We start from the raw sequence: 23,509 nt of genomic DNA, 5'->3' as shown, positions 1-23,509 counted from the left end.
GTCTAATAGTACCAGCTCTTATCCTGGCTTCCCAGTCCTTTAAGATAGCACTAACCAATAGATAATGTGTAATTTACAATTTTCTAGTAGCCACGTTGAACAAGTAAAGAAACAGGTGAAATCAATTTTAATATATTTAACACAGCATTTGCCAAATATTTCAAAATGTCTTCGACGCAATAATGACATATTTTTCCTTTTTTGGTACTGAATTGTGAAAATCAAGTGTATGTTTTACATCATAGCACATTTCAGTTTGGAGTAGCCACATTTCACGTGTTCAGGAGCTACAGCTGTGAAGAGATACATTTGGTCTTGATTTGCTGAGGATTTCATCAGATTCACTGTCAATGCTTAAATAGCCACTTCAGTCATAAGTTATGTTAACATTGGTGTAATTTTTGCCAAGTACTTAGCCCAGTGCTTTTACATCATGTCTTGTATGAATCCTTACAGCACTGCTTTGAGGTGAAAACTGTTAAGATCCCCACTGAGTTTCAGAGAGGTTAGGTCTAAGATCAAGCATTTAGGAAGCAGCAGTGTCAGGATTTGAACCCAGGCAAGTCTGACTTCTGGGTTTAGAACCTTGGCTGCGACTTCCTGCAGCTCTCATGACTACAGGGTTTTTTTTCTCCGTTTCGGCTTTCAGTTTTGTAAGCCATATTAAAAAGACACCATTGGTATATGTGTGAAATGCAATCTTCTTTCTTGAGGGGAGCTTCAAAGAACTTGAGGAATGCCTCTTTCTTCTCTAGCTTTTCAGAGAGGGCGCACGGTCCCTAAACAGAAGTTTCCTCATAGAGGGATTTACACTGGACCAGTGAGTTGCCTTTTCCGGTGCTCATTAAAATCACTTGGGGTTTTAAATCCTTGCTGCCCTGGGCATCGCCCACAGATACTCGAATTTAATTTATCTGGGCTGAAACTCTGACATCCGCATTTTCTTAAAAAAAGTGGTCCCAGCAGGCAGCACTACCAGCAGCGCTTCTCCAGCTTCATTGCGTTACAAATCACCTGAACTTCTTCGAGTTGAAACACAGATTCTGACTCAGTGGTTCCAGGATGGGCCCGGAGAGCTTTTTCTTCTTATTTCCATCAAGCTCCCAGGTGATGCAACAGTGTTGCTCTGTGGCTCCCACTCAGAGCAGCAAGCTGCATCAGAATCACCTGAGGGGTTTTTGCAAAACTGCAAATTCCTGGCATCATGCTGAAGTTTCTGATTCAGTAGGTCTAGGGTGGGGCCCAAGATATTTGAGAAGTCTCATGCTTTCAGTGCTTCACCGTAAAGTATTACGTTTACTTTAGGCTTTGTAAAGGTGCACTTCTAGTGTACATTTTTTTTTTTTTTTAGTCATAAGTGGATGTTGAATTTTTTTATATATTTTTTTTATTTTTTGAGACAGGAGTCTCTTTCGCCTAGGCTAGAGTGCAATGGCGTGGTCTTGGCTCATTGCAACCTCTGCCTCCCAGGTTCAACTGATTCTTCTGCCTCAGCCTCCCAGGTACCTGGGACTACATGTGCATGCCACCACATCCAGCTAATTTTCTCTCTCTCTCTCTCTCTCTCTCTCTGTCTCTCTGTCTCTCTCTCTCTCTCTCTCTCTCTCTCTCTCTCTGTGTGTGTGTGTGTGTGTGTGTGTGTGTGTGTGTGTTTTCAGTAGAGACGGGGTTTCGCTATGTTGGCCAGGCTGGTCTCGAACTCCTGACCTCGTGATCTGCCTGCCTCGCCCTCCCAAAGTGCTGGGATTACAGGCATGAGCCACTGCGCCTGGCTTGATGTTGAATTTTATCAAACACCCTTTCTTCCTTTATGGAAATCAGTTTTTGCTTTGTTTTTTTTGTAGAGAGGGCTTCTTACTGTGTTACCCAGGCTGTTCTCAAACTCCTGGCCTCCAGTGATTCTCCCGCCTCAGCCTCCCAAAGTGCTGTGATTACAGGTGTGAGGGAGAACGTGTTTTTTTCCTCCTTGAACTTGTTAATATGGTGGGCTATTTTAAGGGATTGTCTAAGGTAACTTTGTAGCATTAACTAAGTTTGTATTGCTGGGATGAACTTCACAGGGTCATGTCCTTTCTTGCTGCTAGATTTGATTGGGAATATTTTATTTAGAATTTTTGCATCTTACATACATAAGATTTGGTATTAGTTTTCCTGTGCTGTCTTTGTCTAGTTTAGTATCATGATTATGCTAGCCTTATAAAGTGAGTTGAAGTATTCCCTTTTTCTCTTCTTTGGAAGTTTGTATAAGATTGGAGTTACTGGTTCCTTGAATGTTGCTAGAACTTGCACATAGAGCTGCCTGGGCCTGGAAGATGTTAAACTACCAGCTAATGCCTGCCAAATCTGTAGCTGTGCCTGTCTTTCATTCCTGCAGCCTACTATCATCGTTTGTGTCCTCCTTTTTTCTTTGTTAATCTAACCAGAGGTTTGTCAGTTGTGGTTATGGCACCAACTTGATAATATAATTATGTTCATTTATTTTCATTTTAGCGCTTTTCCCCACTTTTTGATTAATTTTTAACAAGGATAAACTTTATATGATTTTAAAGTCAAATTTATACCTAGGTATATTCAGAAAAGTCTTGCCTTCACCCCTATCTCTGACCACACATGCTGTTTCCTTCCCCCCACCCCATACATAATCAGTTTTATTAGTTTGTTCTTCTTTCGTTTGCAAATTTGAGCAAGCACATACACAGATGCATTTTCCCCTTTTCTTGCACAAAAAAAAGCCTATTTCATACACTATTCAGCCTCTGGCTCTTTTCGCTTAAAATATATACCGGGAATCACTCTTCATTTTCTCCTCCTTTCTTTAGATTTATTCTGCTGTTTCAGTGTTTCAAAACAGTATTTTCATGATTGTTTGGTTGTGATATATTCTTATTTCTATTACGATTATTTAATTCACCTGTGAGCTGTTTATAAGTACATTTTTACTTACAAATGTATTTTCTAGGTATTTTCAAAACTGATTTACAACTTAACTGCATTATGGTCAAAGAATATGGTATGAACACTCATAGTTCTTTGAAATTTGTCAAGGATAGGCTTCTGTGGTATTTTGTGGCTGGATTCTTTTTCTTAGCATACTGCTTTTTTTTTGGGGGGGGGAGGAGGAGACGGAGTCTCGCTCTGTTGCCCAGGCTGGAGTGCAGTAATGTGATCTCGGCTCACTGCAACCTCTGCCTCCTGAGTTCAAGTGATTCTCCTCCCTCAGTCTCCCAAGTAGCTGGGATTACAGGGGCACACCACTATGCCCAGCTAATTTTTTTATTTTTAGTAGAGATGGGGTTTCACCACATTGGCCAGGCTTGTCTCACTCTCCTGACCTCGTGATCTGCCCACGTTGGCCTCCCAAACTGCTGGGATTACAGGCATGAGCCACCTCGCTTGGCCTGCATACTGTTTTTTATATTCATTTTTGTGTTGTTGCATGTATCAGCAGTTCCTTCCTGACTTTCTGTTACTGAGTAGTATTTCGTAGTATGGTTATAATGTAATTTATTCATTCGGTAGTTGATCATCTGAGTTGATTCAGTTTAGGGCCATTTTGAAAAAAGGCTGCCATGAACATTCATATATGTCTGTGTGGACTCATGTTTTTATTTGCTTTGTGTAAATACTTAGGTGTGGCATTGCTGGGCCATATATTTCGTGTACGTTTAACAAGGAACTGTCAAACTGTTTTCCAATGTGGCCATGACATTGTGCCACTTTGCATTCCTGCTGGCTTTTATTGTCAGCCTTTAAAATGTTAGACATTTGACTGGGTGTATAATGCTGTCTCATTGTGTTTTTAACTTACAGATTGCTAGTGACTAGTAATAGTGAGCATGTCTTCATGTGCTTATTAGCCATTAAGTTTATCTTCTTAGGTGAAGTATTTGCTGAAATCTTTTGCCCATTTCTTATTCAATTGGATTGTCTGTCTGAAGTTGTGAGGGTTCTTTATATATTCTGGATACAAGTACTGCATCAGATATATGATTTGCATGCATGGTCTCTCAAACTGTGCTTTGCCTTTCACTTTCTTAACTGTGCCTGTGCAAGAGCAAGGATTTTAAATTTTGATGAAGTCCTGTTTATTTTTTCCCCTCCTATAGTTTGAATGTTTGTGTTTTAAGAAATCTTTACTTAACCTAAGTTCATAAAAAATTTTCCCCTGTGTTCCTTCCAGAAGTTTTTTAGTCCTGCCCTTATGTTTAGATCTATTTTGGCAGACAGATCTTTCCAACCTCCGTTGTTAATACCTATGTGTTCCCCTTCCCTTGAGTGTCAGCAGGACCTGTGATTTGCTTCTAGAATATAGAATAGAATATGGAAAACGTATAGGGATTCTAAAGATATAATTAAGGTCACAACCAGTTGATTTTGAGTTAATCAAAACAGAGGTTATCCTGGGTAGACCTGAATTAATCAGCAGAAAACCCTTAAAAGGAGGTCTGAGTCTTCCTTGAGGTAAGATTCTCCTTGTTGACTTGTTGATGTGAGCAGCCATTTTGAGGAAGGGCACATAGAAAGGAACTGCAGGTGGTCTCTAAGAACTTAAAGCTGCTTAGCAAAAAGCTAGGGCCCTCAACCACGCAGCCTCAAGGAAATAAGTTCTGCCAACACTTTGAATGAGCTTGGAAGCAGATTTTCTCCAGTTGAGCCTCCAGATGAGAATGCAGCCTGGCCAACACCTTGATTGCAACTTTGTGAGACCCTGAGTAGAGGACCCAGCTGTGCCCGGACACCTGTCCCACAGAAGCTGTGAGATGATAAATGTGTGCTGTTTATGGCTGCTAAGTTTGTTATTCAGTGATATAAAACTAATATATCTATGTTCCATTTCAACTTAATTTTTTATATTTTGTGAAGTAAGGGTCAGGATTCATTTATTTTTCCATATGGACATCAAACTGTGCCAGTATCATTTGTGGGAAAAGGTCCATACATTTTGGTAGTTTTGTTGAAAATCAATTGACCATTGCTAGGACCTCAAAAAGATGGGCCTAATTATAGTCTCTGTTCTATTCAATTGATCTGTATGTCAATCCTTATTACCAATACTTCAGTGTCTTGATTACTGAGGCATTGTAGTAAGTCTGGGAATCAGGTAGTGAAAGTACTGCAACTTTTTTTTTTTTTTTCAGGATTGTTTTGAGTATTCTTGGTCACTTGCCTTTCTGTACAAATTTTAGAATCATCTTGTCAAAGCCTGTTGGGATTTTGATAGGAATTTCATTGACTTTATAGATCAATATTGACATCATGACAATGATGAGTCTTTGATCCTTGAGCATGCGATATTTCTCCATGTATTGAGGTCTTCTTTATTTTCTCTCAGTGGTGTTTTGTAGTTTTCAGTGTATGATTCTGGTACATATTTTGTTCACTGTTTCCCTAAATATTTCATTTTTTTGGTATTAAAAATGACATTTTAAAAATTAAAAAAAAGTTTGTTCTGTCACCTAAACTGGAGTGCTGTGGCATGATGATGGCTCACTGTAGCCTCAATCTCCTGGGCTAAAGTGATCCTCCTTTCTCAGCATCTTGAGTATCTGAAGACTACAGGTGCATGCCACCATGACTAGCTAATTTTTTTTTTTTTTTTTTTTTTTTTTTTTTTTATGTTTTGTAGCAATAGAGTCTTGCTGTATTGCCCAGACTGGTCTCAAACTCCTGGGCTCAAGTGGTCCTCCTGCCTCAGCCTCCCAAAGTACTGAGATTACAGGTGGGTCAGTATTTTTATATTTCAGTGTTCATATGTTCATTGCTAACAATACAAATATAATTAATTTTTATATTGACTTTGTGTTTTGTGCAGCCTTACTAAATTTACTTATTCTAGTAGGTTTTTTTTTTGTAGTATTCTTAGGATTTTTTGAATACATTATTATATTGTCTATAAATACAGTTTTACTTCTTTTCTATATGTTACATGTTTTGAACTTGCTAGAAGCTCTAAAAGATGTTGAATACAAGTGATGAGTGGCCTTCCTTGTGTTGTTCCCATTCTTACTGGTGAAAGAAGAAATACCTTCTCACTAAGTGTGATGTCAGCTGAAGGTTTTTCATAGGTGCCCTTGACTATTCCTGATTTCCTAAGGTTTTTTTTTTTTTGTTTTTTGTTTTTTGTTTTTTTTTAAATCATGGATAGATGTTGAATTACGTTAGTAGAAGCCACATCTCAGATACAATCATCAGAAAGATAGCACACCTCATGAATAGTCTTACTGACTATACGTATCACCACATTTATACCCATTCTCAACCACCATTACCCAGCTTCTTTTTCTCCTAGTATTGATTACATAATTTCCATCAGGAGCTTGGGAATTGTTTTTATTCTTCTGTGGAGCAACATATACTGCTCCTTCAAAAGGCATGGAAATTCTCTGCGAGATTCACATGTATCATTGTTTTAGAACTGGAATTTCTTCATCCTCTCTTTCTTTGCCATTCTTTTAACACTGGTTCATCTCCTTGCCTTTTTTATTTCTGCCTTTTTTAAAGGTTATTTCTTCCCCCTCTGTGGAACCTTCTCTGCCAATAGTGCCAAGTTCTAAAAATGTGTATGTTCAGTCCTTTCACCTTCTTCTGTTTCAAGGATAGATGGATGTTTGTATTTACGGCTGGAATACGAAGTAACTGCTCCAACTAGGAAGATAACTATTGTCCATACTCTCTCTAGGTCATGGCAAGTCTTCTCCTTCTGATTCTCCCAGGATCCTAATTAAGCCATCTTTGTGGATTCCCTTTGCATACTCCTTCCCTACTATATAGCAAACTGCCTGTTGGGCAAGCTACTACTCCTACTGGTGATCTCTGCTAACCTTCAAGATCAACCAGCTCTTGCAAATTAGGACTAATTAAGATGTATCAAGCCCAACATTTTCAACAATCAAAAGACCCTAGGCAGTGTTCCAAAAACCCCATGTAGAGGAAGGTTAGGAAGTTCCAAATCCAAATTATTCAGTGCATTTTAGAACTCTTTTTTGGAATTGACTTCAGAGACTATGATACCTTTAAAAAAAATCCTCAGTGGCTTTAGGCCAAAATCATTTTGTATCACTTCTATTAATAAACAGAATGGGCCACCGGTACTGTGCAGAGCATTGGTTTTTGTTTTAAAATTGAGATATGGGAAAAGTTCATGAGATGGTACCTTATGTAGCTTTAAATTCTAAAGGCAGTTTCAAAAGAATAATTCAAAGAATACTTTGAACAGTGACCACATTGCTGGAATTTGCATACACCATCAAAAGGGACTACTTTGGAGAGTAACTCATTTAGCTATATATGATCTGACAGGCCTTTTAACAAATGCCTCATTACATCATAGTTGCACCTCATGGGGTATTCCATTTTTGTGCACTAGTAATAAAACTTTCCCCTTTTAAAAGATAGTTTTAATAAAGACTAGGTGGATACAAAGAAATATTGCAGTGGACAAACAAGAAGGGTTGTACTGTTTCAGTGACTCACAGACATGGATTTCAGGGGAAAAGGTCTATTTGTTGACTCATCTTTAAAGTGAAGTCTATGGTTGTTCTTTGTGATCATCTGATTTTATCACAAGGATGAAATTCTGAAAAGATTTTTATCAAACTATGCAAGCAGGAGGCATAATATCCTCATTTTAATATGATTATCTATTATAGAATGAGAATGACAGATATCTATCTGTTAGTGGCTAAGAGGGCTGGTCAGATAGCCTGGGTTTCAATTCTACCTTGTCAATTATTAGAAGACAAGTTGTTTAACCTTCCTGTTCCTTGTATTTGTCAGTTGTCATATGATGATATTAATACCTAGTTGCTTTTTAAGGTTGTTAGTGGGAATTAAATGACTTAATCTGTGGTTAGAACAATGTCTGACAGGTAGTAGATGATCAGTAAATGAAAGCAATGATCATTAGCATAAGCAGATACTATTTTGCTTTAATTGTATCACCTCTGTTATTGTCTTTATTACTATCTAACCATTTTTTTTTACCTATTCATTATCTTTGTTGTTATCTAACATTTGTTCATTATCTCCCCAACCCAGTTTTTAGCTCCTTGAAGACCTATCTCAATTTTTTTTTTGTTGGGGGAGGGAGAAATCTCCATTGTGGTCCAGAGTAGTTGCCCACTTTATAGTTACTGATTGTGAACCCTTTGGAAACAGGATTAAATAATTATATATGCTGAGTAAGGAGTATCTCAGAATCATTGGCTTGTTGTCATTTCATTATTTCTTCTAAGAAACCATATTACTATTTTAGTAATGCTTAATAGGTGTTCACTGAATGCTTATAGATGGATTGACAAACAAAATTGTTCTGAATGTAACCGTATGTTGACATGACCATTTTGTAGATTGTTAATTTCTGGAGCCAACCTCCTGCCTGTTATGGGTTGAATTGTGTCCCCTACAAAGATATGCTGAATCCCTAGCCCCTGTTACCTCAGACTGTGGCCTTGTTTGGAAATGGTGTTATTACAGATGTAGTTCGTTAAGATGAGGTCATGCAGTACTGGAGTAGGGTGGGCCCTTCATCCAACACACCTGGGGTTCTTATAAGACAGGAGAGCACCGTGTGAAAACACAGACACACAGGGAGAAGGCCATGTGACAACAACAGGCAGAGATTGCAGTGGTGCAGCTGCGAGCCAAGGAACACCAAGGATTGCAGCCACCACCAGAAGCTAGGGAGAGACAAGGGACAGCTTCTCTCCTAGAGGCTCCAGATGGCACATGGCCTAGCCGACACCTTGATTTTGGACTTTGAGCCTCCCGAACTGTGAGAGAATTTATTTCTGTTGTTTTAGGCTATCCAGTTTGGGACTTCTTTACGGCAGCCCCAGAACACCAATATACTGCCCATCTGCTTGAATTAGTGTTGACAAGCTTGGGATTTCATTTTATTTCAAATGGTTGATTTGCCTGTGTTTTCATCCATTATCCATCTTCTCCCTATACTTTGATGGGCGTAGTGGCTCATGCCTGTAATCCCAGCACTTTGGGAGCCTGAGGCAGATGGATCACAAGGTCAGGAGTTCAAAACCAACCTGGCCAATATGGTGAAACCCATCTCTAAAAAAATAAAAAATAAAAATAAATAAATATATAAATATAATATTCATGTATTTCCCATACCTGATCTGGCAGCAAATATATATATATATATATATTTCATATATATATGAAAATCTGGCACAAAAATACACTTCTTACTTGCGTGCTGGGAATGGGAGACATTTCCAAGGATGCTTATAACAGCAGTGTTTATAATAGTGAAACCTGGAAACAGCTCAAATGATCACTGGGAGGAGAATGGAAAAACCAAGTGCAAAGCAATGGACTACTTTGCAGCTATGAAAATGAGTGGAACACAACTATATACATCAACATTTATGGCTCTCTGAGTAACACTATGTGAGAAAAGCAAGTGGCAGAAGAATGTATAATGATTCCATTTACATAAAACTTTGGAAACATGGAAAATCAATATATTATTTAGGGATGTACACATATATGGAAAATTTTAAAGATATGCAAGGGAATTATAAACCTGAAAATCAGTCTTAGGGAGGTAGGTTGGAGTACCTTTAATGGCTGATGACTAACATCTCCAAAGTCATGAACGTTTATGAGGGTGATGCTTATTTGTTTTTTCACTGAATACTGAGTACCCAAACTGTGCTTTGTGCTGGTGCCAGAGTGGAAAACATGGCGCTTGGCCTTAGGAAGTTCTAGAAATCTAAGAGATGGGACAGAAAATGTCAAGGCATAAGTACAGGATGAGAAATGAAATACAGTCATCCCTTGATATCTGCAGGAAACTGGTTCCAGGACCCCTGAGGATACCAGAATCCTTGGATGCCCAGGTCCCTGATATAAAATGGCATTGTATTTGCATATAACCTAGGCATATCCTCCTGTGTACTTTCAGTCCTCTATAGATTACTTGTAATACCTAATACAGTGGAAATGCTCCATAAATACAAATAAAAATTTGCATTTGAATTATTTTTCTGTTTGTGTATTATTTTATTTGTATTATTTTTTGTTGTACTGTTATTTTTGTGTTTTTTCCCAAATATTTTTGACCCACAGTTGGTTGAATCCCCAGATGTGGAACTCCTGGATGTGGGGGGCTGACTATATTAGAAATATGTATGATGTACAGAGAAGTGAAGAGAGAGAGAAAGAAAGAGAGTGTGTGTGTGTGTGTGTGTGTGTGTGTGTGTGTGTGTGTGTGTGTAGAAGTCAGGGAAAGCTTTCTGTGCCTTGAAGCAGGTAAATAAGGACACAATGCCAACAAAGCTCCTGTTTCTACCTTCAAGTGAGAGTACCTAGAGGAATTATTTCAAATGGCAGGTTATCTCCAGCCTTCTCTCTTTAGCTTTCTAGATACTGTGCACATCCACTCTAGAGGTCCTTTTTTTCCCTCCTCCTCCACTACTAATTTTAGTTGAAAAAAATCATCAGTAATGCCCAATGCCTGGGATTTTCTTTGGGGTCCTTTAGCCCAGACCTGAGAAGGTTCTTCGAAAGTAAGGACGTTTTGATCTGGCACCTTTGTTACTATCATAGTTATAACTATTTACAGGGTGGGCTCAGTGGCTCACCTTTGTTACTATCATAGTTATAACTATTTACAGGGTGGGCTCAGTGGCTCACCTCTGTAATCCCAGCACTTTGGGAGGCTGAGGTGGGTGGATCACCTGAGGTCAGGAGTTCAAGACCAGCCTGACCAACATGGAGAAACCCTGTCTCTACTAAAAATACAAAATTAGCTGGGTGTGGTGGCGCATGTCTGTAATCTCAGCTACTCAGGAGGCTGAGGCAGGAGAATCGCTTGAACCCAGGAGGCAGAGGTTGCAATGAGCTGAGATCATGCTACTGCACTCCAGCCTGGTCAACAAGAGCGAAACTCCAGCTAAATAAATAAATAAATAAACAAACCAGAAAAAACAAACTATTTACATGTTTCTGTTCTTCAACAATTACTGTTTTAACTTTTGCTAAAGAAGTTACTGTTTACTTATAAATTTAAGATGTACTTTTTGTGAATAGTTCTCACAGGGGAAAATAGTTCAATAAAATACAAGTTTTTTTTTCATTGAGCAGATCAGCTGGGTTCATGAGTTTTGGAATTGGCAGATGCGCAGGAACTTGATCTTGTTCCTATTTTAAAACTTTGTTTACTGGCAGGTATTTGACTGTTAAAAAAAATCCATTGGTGAGTTTAATGATCTGTTTAAATGTGTGCAGCATTGCTAGGTAGACTTTGTACATTTAAAACAAATAACCTGATAGTAGTTGACTTTTCTAATAGTTTACTCACCATACCACTTTCAATTTACAAAGAACTTCTAAAGTTACTCTGTTCCATGGCCACAGCTCATGCCACTGAAGCCAATCAGCTGTCTTGAAGATGTGCCATTTGTTGTGAGGGGACCAAGAAATAGGGTGAAGAGATCAGCCCAAATCCATCACCAGCCACTGGAAAAAATGATTCAAAATGCATTCTCCACTGGGTCAGAATTACATTATTTTTAGCCAGAGGTCTTTGCAACATTTAAAGAAATAGAAGTAGGCATATCATGATGTTTAAAGTGAATTGTAAATATCAAAATTATACAAAGAGTGAGATTTTAAATGAAATGCTATTTAGCATCTTATAATTTTCAAAGAGGAATCATCAAACCAAATACCCTGTAGCCCTGAGACTTGAAGTGACCAAGACAAATCAAGAAGCTCTAATGTATCTGTTACATGTGTCTTTGTGGACAGTAAGCCACTTACTTGGGGGATACTTTTTTGGTATAAATACAGTTAAATTTCTAGCCTATTTTTAGATACCTGCACCTGAATAGAAGGTAAAGGGATAAAATCTGTATGTTAAGGATTCCACAGAAAGTTTCCCTGGGCTAGGAGTCCAGTGTTTTCTTTTTTTAATGGAAGTAGGCATATTTTAAGGTAAACTGCTGTAAGGCTGATTGGAGTCTTGAGGAGATTAGATTGATCACCTTAGAAAACCTCTATGGAGAATGGTTAGGCAGTCAAGGATATGGTATATTTCGTGGACAACCAGCCTAGCATATTAGCACCAGTTTGGGTAGTGACTTTAGAGTTCACTGGGCTGAGTGTGGTGGCTCACACCTATAATCCTAGCACTTTGGGAGGAAGCCGATGCGGGCGGATCACTTGAGGTCAGGAGTTGGAGACCAGCCTGGACAACGTGGTGAAATCCGGTCGCTACTAAAAATATAAAAATTAGCCAGGCGTGGTGGCACACACCTATAATCCCAGCTACTCAGGAGGCTGAGGCAGGAGAATCTCACGCAAACCCAGGAGGCAGGGTTTGCAAAGAGCTGAGATGGTGCCACCACACTCCATCCTTAGTAACAGAGTGAGACTCTGTCTCAAAAAAAAAAAAAAAAAGTCCATGGTAGGAGGAAGGGAACTGGTATTTGAGCATCTTTGTTGTGCCGTCTGCTGTGCTATAATTTTACCTGTTCCTCATGACAGCACTGTGAGGGCTGGTAGTATCGGTATCACACCCATTTTACAGACTGGGAACTGCAGTAATTAAGTGACAGAACTGGGATCTGAAACGCAGATTGGTCTGAACACAGAATTCCTTCCTTTTTCTCAACTGTATTACACTGTTTTGTAGATGGGCACGGTGGCATTTTGACAAGCTCTGAATGATGGGGTTGATGGCTTTTTAGTTCAAGAGAATATGATTATTATGTACTTTGGCTGAAGACAGTTCACATGGGAATGATTTTGATAGTTTAATGCAGGGTGTGACAGCCTGTTTTGTGAATAAAAATTTGTTGGAATATAGCCCATTATTTATTTTCATGTTGCTGCTTCAGTGCTACAACACAGAACTGAGTAGTTGCAACAGAAATGTCTGGGTATCTGGCCCTTAACAGGAAAAGTTTGCCAATCCCTTGTTCAAAGGAAAATGTATAAAAGTGAACTAAACTTCTACTTTTGCAGATCATAGTTTATTTTCATGTGAGTTGAGTACCTCTCCCTTCAAGTAAGCAAATATATGTGTTAAATTGATGGTGTACATGGTCTCAAAATGGCTGGAATATAAGCATTTATTTTTGTCCAGAATGATTTGGTTGAGGACATCTCAAGGTATGTTTCATTTTCTTGCCTCCTAGTTGGCCTGTGATTCAAGCCACTTTAATGCAAAAAAATCAGAATAAGTTTAATCTATAGTAAATCCTGCATTTACTGGCACTCCAGGTATAGAACTCTGTGAATGGTTCTCATTGGGGGTGACACTCCCCCTAGAGGCCAAATTGGAAATGGGGGAATGTTTTGGTTATGGTGTAACGTATTGAAAAATACATTATTTTATTATAAATCACTGTCCTTTTATTTCTCCTTTGTATTGGAGTCAGTTCAGTATATTTATTTTTTATCATGTTTAGGTTGATGATAGTCATGGTTTTCATTTCAGCCTAGCAAAGGGGACTTCACAGAAATTTGTTTTATAACCAAGGGAGTTTCAGGTCTCATAGTATTGAGCACCACTGCCAAAAAGATTTGGCATCTTTTTCCAAAACAGACTTCTTTTTTTTTTTTTTTTTTTTTTTTTTTTTTGAGACGCAGTTTCGCCCTTGTTACCCAGGCTGGAGTGCAATGGCGCGATCTCGGCTCACCGCAACCTCCGCCTCCTGGGCTCAGGCAATTCTCCTGCCTCAGCCTCCTGAGTAGCTGGGATTACAGGCACATGCCACCATGCCCAGCTAATTTTTTGCACTTTTAGTAGAGACGGGGTTTCACCATGTTGACCAGGATGGTCTCGATCTCTCGACCTCGTGATCCACCCGCCTCGGCCTCCCAAAGTGCTGGGATTACAGGCTTGAGCCACCACGCCCGGCGCAAAACAGACTTCTAAATAAGGACAACTACCTTAGAAAGACCTGGAATTCTGAACGGAGAGGCTGCTTGTTCTCTGACAAACTTTAGAAGTCAAGTTTTAAATCTTAGTATGTTTCCATGAGCAGTATCTTTCCAGAGAAAGAGCATGATTGAACTTAACATAAATGCCAACACAGAGTCATAAATCACATTAAGGCTCATCAGAAGATAAAGGCTGCATATCTTTGTCACTGTTTTGTTTGTATACAAAGAAGTTCAGAAAAACCACTCCATAAGGGCCATTGATCTCAAATCAGGTGACGTTGGAAATAGAGCTCCCCTTGGTGTTTATATTTTGCTTGCAAAGGCCCTATGAGGTGGAGGTCAAAGTTATTTTCTAGTTTTGCTGCTTTTAGATTTTTAACATAAGAGTTATAATGGCACACATTTTTTAATGTTTTTAGTTATGTGTGCTTCAGGTTTGTGTAATCTTGTTTTTCATATTCAACAGAAAAGGGAACACAGTTCCTTAGTCTGGAAAAAAGGGCGCAGTGAAAGCGGTTTTGAAACCGCCTTCACAGATTCAACTGACCAATCCCATCCCCCATGCTGGGACGAATATACCTTAACTTGAAACGTCTGCTTTATGGAAAAGCCTATAAGGGAAGATAGCATTGCTCAAATTCTTTTCAGTGCAAATCGTTTCAAAGGGGTACAAGTTAACACTGCAGTTCTGCTGCCCACTCCCTGCCTGGACCATCCTGATTAGCCAAGGCCTTGTACCATTTCAAACATAAGTTTGTGTGAACTTCTGGCTTAAGTGAAATATTACACAAACAACTGTTAAGTTCCTTGGCCAATCCTTAATTGCCCAGTTCATTCGCTCATTTAACAAATACCTGTTACCTGTCTTTTGGGTGCCAGGCACTGTTACAGGTACTGTAAATAAATAAAACAGATAAAATTCTTGGGGCCTGGAAGCCCCAAAGGTTGGTTGGCTGGGTGATTTGAGTTCTCTTAACTATGTTTCTTAGTCTAAAGCTCTTCTACTGAGATTGAGACCAGTCACGTACAAGCTGGTTTCTTTCCAGAGACCGCTTATAAGCACTTTTCTGTAGGTAGAGGGGACTCTGCAGTGCTAGAAGACCTAGGCTAGAGTTGGCCCTGCCAATAAGTCACTCCAGGACCTTGTCACATACTCTCTAGGCCTTCCTCATCTCCTTTGTAGCAGGAGAGGGTTGGGTTTAAATCATCTCAAAGGTTATTTTGGGGGATCAAAAATGGTAGACGTCTACCTCTGGTTAGAGTGCCGTAGTTAGCATATATAGAGAGAATCAAGTTTCAATTTTTGCTTTAAAGCCAAGGTAGCCAAAAATCAACATTTTTGTCGTTGATGATGTTTTTAAATAAAAAGGATAAAAACTTGATTGTCAGGGCTTTGAGATGAAATACCCTGTAACCAAAAGGGTAGCTGATTTTTGTAGACTTCACTATAGCTTCTGATTATCATCAAACTGCCGTTATGCTAACATAGTCATTTTGTAGACGAATATATGGATGAACTTCCTTTGGTAAGTTAGAGACAGCCCAGGGCTTGTGCACACCTTAGTCTTGGACATTTTCCAAAGTGCTACACTGCTTCCCATTTTCCTATTAGAGCCACTATTGTCATGTACTTATTTTTTTTTTAAAGCAAAAAGCACTTTATAGCTGAGTCGCTACTAGGTATGCACTATCCCTGTAGGAGTAAACTTTTCTCCCTGTTATTTCTAAGGTCAGGACTAATTTGTAGAAAAATCGGCTAAGACATTGGCATTCAATAGTTTTCCTTTTGTGCTCATAAAAAGTAAAAATTAAAATGCTAGTAATTTGTTAACAGATATACTGTGTGGTTCCAAGTACTTCATGAATGTATTGATTCATTTGTTTCACCCGATAATGTTAATGTAAAATGGCGGTAACAGCAACCAAAGCCCAGAGAAGTTAAATAACCTACTCAAGGTCAAATGGTGAGTTGCAGAGTCGGAATTTGAATGTAGTCAGTTACAACATTTGTGCACCCCAGCATGATGCTGTCCCAGCTTCTGTAAACTTCAGGGATCAATCAAAACCATTCAACAAAGAGAGGCTCACTGATGAGATTTTAAAGTCAGCCTCATTGTGGAACTGGCACATGTTCTCTGGACCCTTGGATTTCTCGGATGTGTACTTGATCCAGCTATTAATAGTAGTAGTAATGTCTGGTGTAACTAAAAACTAGAGCTTTCTACATAAAGGCTGCACATTGTTTGGTTTCATTTATATGAAATGCCCAAAGTGGGCCAGTCTATAGAGATAGCAAATTCATGGTTGCTGGAGGATTAGGAGTGGTGGGTGAGTACTAATGAGTAGGGGGTTTCTCTTTAGGATGATAAAAATGTTCTAAAATTGATTGTGATGATAGTGGCACAACTTTGGAGATACTAAAAACCTATAAATTGTACACTTGAAAAGGGTGACTGTATGGTATGTGAGTTGTAGTAAAACAGGTAAATGAGGGGAAAATTAGGGCTTTCTTCCTTTATTTTAAATTGAAATTTTTTCATGAAAATCATAAACAGCAGGAAGACTCACTGTTCTTTTATGGCCCATGAATGAACAGGGTGGTCACGTTGACTGAGTTGACTGTATAACCAGGAGTTTAAATTTTTTATACTGACTTGATAGTAAGAATTTAACTTAAAAAAAAAAAAAGTTGACATATTCGTGAAGCATTTTAAGTATTAAAGTATCTATACTAAAAAGTAATTTTATATCTGTTACTGAAGAAAATTTGCCCCTAATATATAGTCTTGTTTAGTCAATAGAAAAATTTCAGAGGAAATACATCTGACTTGCTCTGTACTTCATCTCATCCATTCTGCTGTCTCCAGGAATAATGGGTTCTTTTGCTTGGACATTAACTTAAGCTTAGAAAGGTTTTTCAAAGCATATTGTACTATTTTGTCTGAATTTAATTCATTTTAGTGTTATTCATTAATCTTTTTTAAAAGTTACTTTTAATTTTGCATTGTGCTGCCTGTAGGTTGTTTCAGGTCTTTTAAGTCTCTCTTTCTATAAAGAAGTATTTTGCTCCAATTGTTCATTTTTAAGCCTCAGTGGTAGTTGCCTAGTTCCAGTGTTCTGGGATTTGGTGAACTAGTATACATGTTCACCCCATCGTGACATGTCACAGTATTGTATATTTGCCACGTAATCATTGATTCAGTGACCACATAGTTGTGAGTTCCAGCATGTGCCGGGATACATCCACGAACCAAACAGACACAAACTTTGGCCTTGTAGTGTTGAACTCTCATGGGGGAATCCTGACAGTCCTAACCTTGTAAGATGGCCCCTATCTGGCCATCTCTCCACCTCTTCATCCTGGTGGCTGTCTTCGTCTGTGAGTTAGTCACCTCTCTCAACTATATCTTAAGGACAGTGGCCAGTACTGTGAAGATATTAAATCTCACTAGGTTTTGTGCCAAGGTGTGTTAACTCATTTATACCTAGTGTTCCACTATTGGAACACTAAGCTTGTGGGAGTTACTTACATCCTGCTGCTCAAGGTCATCACCAAGTTCTGATTTTTCACAAAAATAATTTGCAGCCTCCAGCGTAAATGGGTTAATGTTCCCCATTGCTGGATTTTGTTAGTATGTCTGGTTGCTCTTTTAATGCAGCCTGGCAAAAAGATCTCTATAAATATCCACAGTCACCTTGTTGAATTGGATGTGGTTTACCTCCCGCTGACTTCATGTGTATCTATCTGTGTTCTAAACGTTGATAAAATAACAGAAGCATTACTTAGTTTTCTGTTATTGCTGTAATCTTCATATGTCTGAATAAATCCTTGCATTAAAATGATATTTGTGTATGTTCTGAATATAATGCTTTCATTTATGCCTGAACTGTGATGAATATGCATTATTTAAATGAAGTATATACTTTCCCTCGAAAATACTGATTAAATCAAATCTTACTAATTTGATTTCAATCAAATCCATGCCACTCTAAACTGCCATCATTTGGAGAAAACAAAATTCTTAAAAGAGAAAATAGTGAGAGTTAAATTGTCCATTCTTTTTTCATTCTGCTTGGATGCCTCTAAATTACCTTTAAAAATTAAAGAGTATGGAAATTTGAGGCCCGTTGCACAATTAATAAACATTAAGTTTTTTTAGATGGCAATTTGAGCACTAGGAATAAAAATTCCTGGAATGTGTGTGGTGTCTTCTGCTGAGGCCCCCTTGTGCCTTTAGCTTCCCTTGTCAGTTCTCCCCTAGTCCCCTGCACCTTTATTGGCGCTCTCATGTATGGCCTGTGCTCTGGTTTGTCTGGTTCGTCGTTTGTATATCTCATTACCACTGGGGCCTAGTATGGAAATAGAACCTGTAAAGTAGTGCCGTTTGCTCTCAGTTGCCATATTTAAATCTCCGATATCACATATGTGTGAAATTGCATACAAATTCAGCTGATATTGAATGTTGTCTTTCTTGGTAGAGTTTCCAGTATGGCTTCTGCATCAACTTCTAAATATAATTCACACTCCTTGGAGAATGAGTCTATTAAGAGGGTAAGTTGAATTTTCAGATTTATCTATCTCTCTCCCTGTATTTCTTTATTTTCATATTTGAATATTAGGTTATTTTTGGCTAGCCTGTTATGAATTTTATTATTCATTCACATAATATAAATACATTTATACATGTGGTTGCTTTATTGTCCCACCTTCTTCCAGAAAAGCTTTTTTTTTTTTTTTTTTTTTTTTTTTTTCTTGAGACAGAGTCTCACTCTGTAGCCCAGGTTGGAGTGCAGTGGCGCCATCTCTGCTCCCTGCAACCTCTACCTCCCAGGTTCAAGCGATTCTTCTGCCTCAGCCTCCTGCATAGCTGGGATTACAGGTGCGTGCTACCATGCGCAGCTAATTTTTGTATTTTTGTAGAGACTGGATTTCACCATGTTGGCCAGGCTGGTCGAAATCCTGACCTCAGGTGATCCACCTGCCTCAGCCTCCCAAAGTGCTGGGATTACAGGCATGAGCCACTGTGCCCAGCCTAGCAAAGCTTTTAGATAGAATACCTTATATGTGTTAAGTGAGTTTTAATTTGTAAATCCTTTCACGTAACTTCATTTTTGAGAACTTCTGTCTTGTGAAATGACTGCGTTTAAGGTACTAGGCAATTCTCCACCCAGAAAGGTTGCTGAAGGACACACTGGAAGGCTGAGCAGGTTGCTACACCTTCCTAAATATTGGCATTATTTTCTAATTATGATGATAAAATCGTTGCATAACCAAAACAAATACAACTTTAACAGAAAATGGTTCAAGGTATCCAGGGGAAGATTGTGTAATTAAAGGGAGATTTTGGAAGGTGCATTAAAAGAAAGGGATTAATTTAAAATAAGCTTTATTCATAGCCCTTTAAGGCCCTAAAATTATCCACCACAAAGTTTAATTTATCCACCAGGTGTATAGGGATGCCTAAGCAATCAGAAGGGAGCAAAAGGAGGTCTTTTCATTTGTATTTCTTGATTACTAATGAGTTTTGAACACACCTTTTTTTTAAAAAAGTGTGTTTATGGTCTGGTGAGGTGGCTCACGCTTGTAATTCCAGAACTTTAGGAGGATGAGGTAGGTGCATTACTTAAGCTCAGGAGTTCAGGACTGGCCTGAACAACATGGTGAAACCCTATCTCTACCAAAACTACAAAAAAGTTAGCCTGGGTGTGGTGACATGTACCTATATTTCCAGCTACTCAAGAGACTGAGGTGGGAGATTATTTAAGCCCAGGAGGCAGAGGTTGTGGGGAGCTGAGGTCTCACCACTGCACTTCAGCCAGGGCGACAGAGTGATCTTCTTGTCTCTAAATAAATAAATAAATAAAAAGTGTGTTTGTTATTAGTTCATACTTCTTTTGTGAAGTGATTGTTCATGTCCTCTATTTGACTTTTGGGGGTTTTGAGGGGAATTCTTATTGATTATGTGTTCCGTGTGTGTGTGTGTAATTTTTTTTTTTTTTTTTTGAGACAGTCTCATTCTATTGGAGTGCAGTGATGCAGTCTGGCTCACTGCAACCTCTGCCTCCTTGGTTCAAGTGATTCTCATGCCTCAGCCTCCCGAGTAGCTGGGATTACAGGTGTGCACCACCACACCTGGCTAATTTTTGTATTTTTAGTAGAGTTGGGGCTTCACCATGTTGGCCAGGCTGGTTTCAAACTCCTGGCTTCAAGCTATCTACCCACCTCAGCCTCCCAAAGTGCTGGGATTACAGGCATGGACCACCATGCCTGGCTTGTTTCTTATATTTTGATAATCAGCTCTATAATATATGTTACAAGTCTTCTTCCTGGTTTATTTCTGGCCTTTTAATTGTATTTATGGTATTTTGTTTTGATTTTGAAATACAGAAACTTAAAGTTTTTATGTAATCACATCTATCTTTTCCTTTAAAATTTTGTTTTGGGTGCCTACAAGACCATCCTCATCTTCAAGATTATATGTCTTTATTGTATTTAAGTATTTTTATGATACAAGAATCAGTTCTAAACACAGGAGTAATTTCAAGAATGTAATTAGAAATCCTTGTGTGTAATGCTGCTCTGATATAATGTATATCTATATCAATCCCATGTTATCCTTTTTTAAACATTCACTCCCCTTATTTTGTGGTTGGATTGTTTTCTTCTCCTGACCCAGAACTGTGGTATTTAAAAGATGTACTGAGTATTGCATTTGCTCGTTATACCTGCTTTTAGTTAGTGAGAGGTAGTGTTGAAGGATAATAATTTCTTTCCTATCTTACAATTTATATAAGATGTGTGGTTTTGCTTCTTGTCAAGGAAGGCATTCTTGACTGAGAACAGTTTGTCTTGCCCAACTAGTAAAATTGCTTAGCTTGCAAGTACTAGAATTTTTTTTTAATTGGGTAGGAATTTTCATTCTGCCTCTGAACAGGAAAAAAAAAAAAAAAAAAAAACATCGAAAATTCAGCACATCACCCCTCTTTGACAACTTATATTTCACCTAAGTAGACAATTCATATTTCTCTTGTTTCATAATAATTCCATTTCCATAGCCTTTGGTAATTCACAAAAGTGTGCATGGTGGCTCACACCTGTAATCCCAGCACTTTGGGAGGTCAAGGCAGGCAGATCACTTGAGACCAGGAGTTCAAGACCACCCTAGCCAACATGATGAAACCCTGTCTCTACGAAAATGCAGAAATTAGCTGGGCGTGGTGGCTCACACCTATAGTCCTAGCTACTCGGGAGACTCAGGCATGAGAATCACTTGAACCTGGGAGCTGAGAGGCAGACGTTGCAGGAAGCTGAGATCACACCACTGTTGCCTGGCGACAGAGCAAGTCTGTCTCAAAAAATAAAAGTGTGCTTGTGTATTTTTTTTTTTTCACTTAATACTCACAAAACTGCTCTGACGGAAGCATGAGTAATTTCACTCATGAAATGATTGCAGTGTGATTTTGGACAACAATTAGAAAAAAAATGAATGTAATGCTTAAAAAACACCTTTTACCCAAACAGATGTTAGTGATGTGCCTCAAATGTCATCAGACTAGCACCTGCAACACGTCATTGTATTAATCCACTAGGGTGGCTGAATAACCTGAAAGACAGTGAATATCGGTGGCAAATTAGACTCTGAGAACTCGAAGTCACCTGCAGGTTGTAGTGATTAATAATAGTGAGCCTGCCCAGCAGAGCTGTGGAAGTGATTGAATGAGGCACATGCCTGTGAATACCTCTAAAGCCAGGAAGCCTAGAGAAATAGTAAAGTGACGTGAAGAATTTGCACAAATGGCTCCTAAGGCTTTTGCCAGCTCAAAAGTTCTCTGACAGACCACTCTTTCCTCTTATCTAGGATAAGGATGTTAGTAAATGTGAGAAAGTAAAAAGTGAGGAAAGATCTTAATGAAGTAAGAAACTCAATAGGTAATCACAATGATTTTCGGGCATTATAATAGGATTCTGGCTAATAGTTGTACTGTTACTCAGTTAAGCCTCTATGGAATTGAAGTTTTCCTTCCTACTCTTCCCAAAAGATGGCTGAATATGAAAAAAGAAAGCTGCTACAGTGTGTGTGTATCTATGTGTATAACACTCTTAATATTTACTTTTTATCACTTTCCTGAAAGTTGTTAACTTTAAAGTGCTTGGAAATGTAGTTTAAAAATTAGTATCATTGAAAAGCATGCTACCATTATTAATATTAGAAGTTGCCACGTGTAATTAATGGTGTTAGATTGTATTTTTTTTAGTTTGAATTTTTGTGCCAGTTTTCCCAAATGCTAAATCTGTTTTTTTCTTTAAAAAGCATATCTCTAGTGGCTTTTATTGCTACTTAAAAACACTGTGTAAATATAATGTCATTAATTCTGATGCATCTGTTTTGTTTCTAGACATCTCGAGATGGAGTCAATCGGGATCTCACTGAGGCTGTTCCTCGACTTCCAGGAGAAACACTAATCACTGGTAAGGACCTGCTGACATTAAGATTTGCATAACTTGAGGAGAAGTCTGGCAGGATCAGGTGGCTTCAATCCCGCTTACTCTTTAGAAGTCAGACAAATAGGCTAGCTTTGTTTAGAAGTGTTAACACAGAACTCTCTGCATCCGTTTCTTGATTAAAGAGTTCTTTCAAGAGCTTCATGTTCATAAGGGTAGTGATATTCTTGTGTCTGTACCAAAGACTGAGAATGATTTAGGAAAAAAAAATGTGGATTATCTCTTGAACGTCTCTCATTGGAGCCATAAGCTCTCATGGTTTAAGGTTTTAAGAGCAAAATGATATTAAGGTTTTCAGTCTATGATGCATGCTTTAAATTGATAAAGGCTTGAAGGCTTAAGCATTTTCCTCTTTGAAATATAGAAGACCATATTGCTTTAAAATACCTTTCATTTGTCAGAAAATGGAAGTTAGTAGTATTTAGGTAATATTTTGATGTTATTTTTCATGATAAACATATACTTAAAGGAAGAGATCGACTTTGGAAGGGCTAGATCACTCCGGCTTAAGAATATAGAAGCGTCTGACAGCTTCTAAGCCAAGTGCTAATGTTGTGGGCAAATTTTATATTCATATCAACACCCTCTTCTCAGACTTCAATGTGTTTGAAGCGAATGTGGTTAACATTGTTCCAGGGAACCTTTTGATTAATTAACTAAGATCTAAGTAGCCTTACTATTTTTTATTTAGTACTTTAGGAGAAAGGGATTTCAAAATCATTATGTGTCATTAACACATTCAAGGACATCCTTGAAGGATAAGAGAGACATATTTCTATTATAATTAATTCTTCTGATTTAACTTCTCCTTATGTTTATTCTCCCAAAGATGCGCTATTCTTTTAGCCACCTGTTTTATATAACTTCAGTATTTGAAGTGAACCTAGCCAAACTCTATTCTAGACTATTAAAAAGAGAAAGAGGCTTGGTGCGGTGGCTCACACCTGTAATCCCAGCATTTTGAGAGGCTAAAGTAGGAGGATCACTTGAGGCCAGGAGTTGGTGACCAGCCTGGGCAACATAGCAAAACCTCATCTTTACTAAAAATTAAAATATGAGCTAGGTGCAATGGCACGTATCCATAGTCCCAGC

General features: G+C 38.4%; 1 protein-coding gene across 6 annotated transcripts in view; it reads left to right on the top strand.

Annotated features, from left to right (window-relative positions):
• MTM1 (myotubularin 1) overlaps window positions 1-23,509 on the top strand; it is a 113,769-nt gene that overhangs the window by 6,141 nt on the left and 84,119 nt on the right. For 3 of the 6 annotated variants that reach the window (XM_074391864.1, XM_074391863.1, XM_074391862.1), the window contains exons 2-4: window positions 5,627-5,719; window positions 18,394-18,466; window positions 22,312-22,384. In XM_074391864.1, coding sequence (XP_074247965.1) covers window positions 18,404-18,466; window positions 22,312-22,384 — 136 coding nt within the window. In that variant the 5' untranslated portion in view covers window positions 5,627-5,719; window positions 18,394-18,403. The remainder of the gene's footprint in view (window positions 1-5,626; window positions 5,720-18,393; window positions 18,467-22,311; window positions 22,385-23,509) is intronic. The other 3 variants (XM_003943422.3, XM_074391865.1, XM_074391866.1) reach the window with 1 other exon arrangement.

Source organism: Saimiri boliviensis, chromosome X (genome assembly GCF_048565385.1).
Source record: "Saimiri boliviensis isolate mSaiBol1 chromosome X, mSaiBol1.pri, whole genome shotgun sequence".
NCBI classification, from domain to species: domain Eukaryota; kingdom Metazoa; phylum Chordata; class Mammalia; order Primates; family Cebidae; genus Saimiri; species Saimiri boliviensis.
This window is presented reverse-complemented; position numbering and strand designations above follow the sequence as displayed.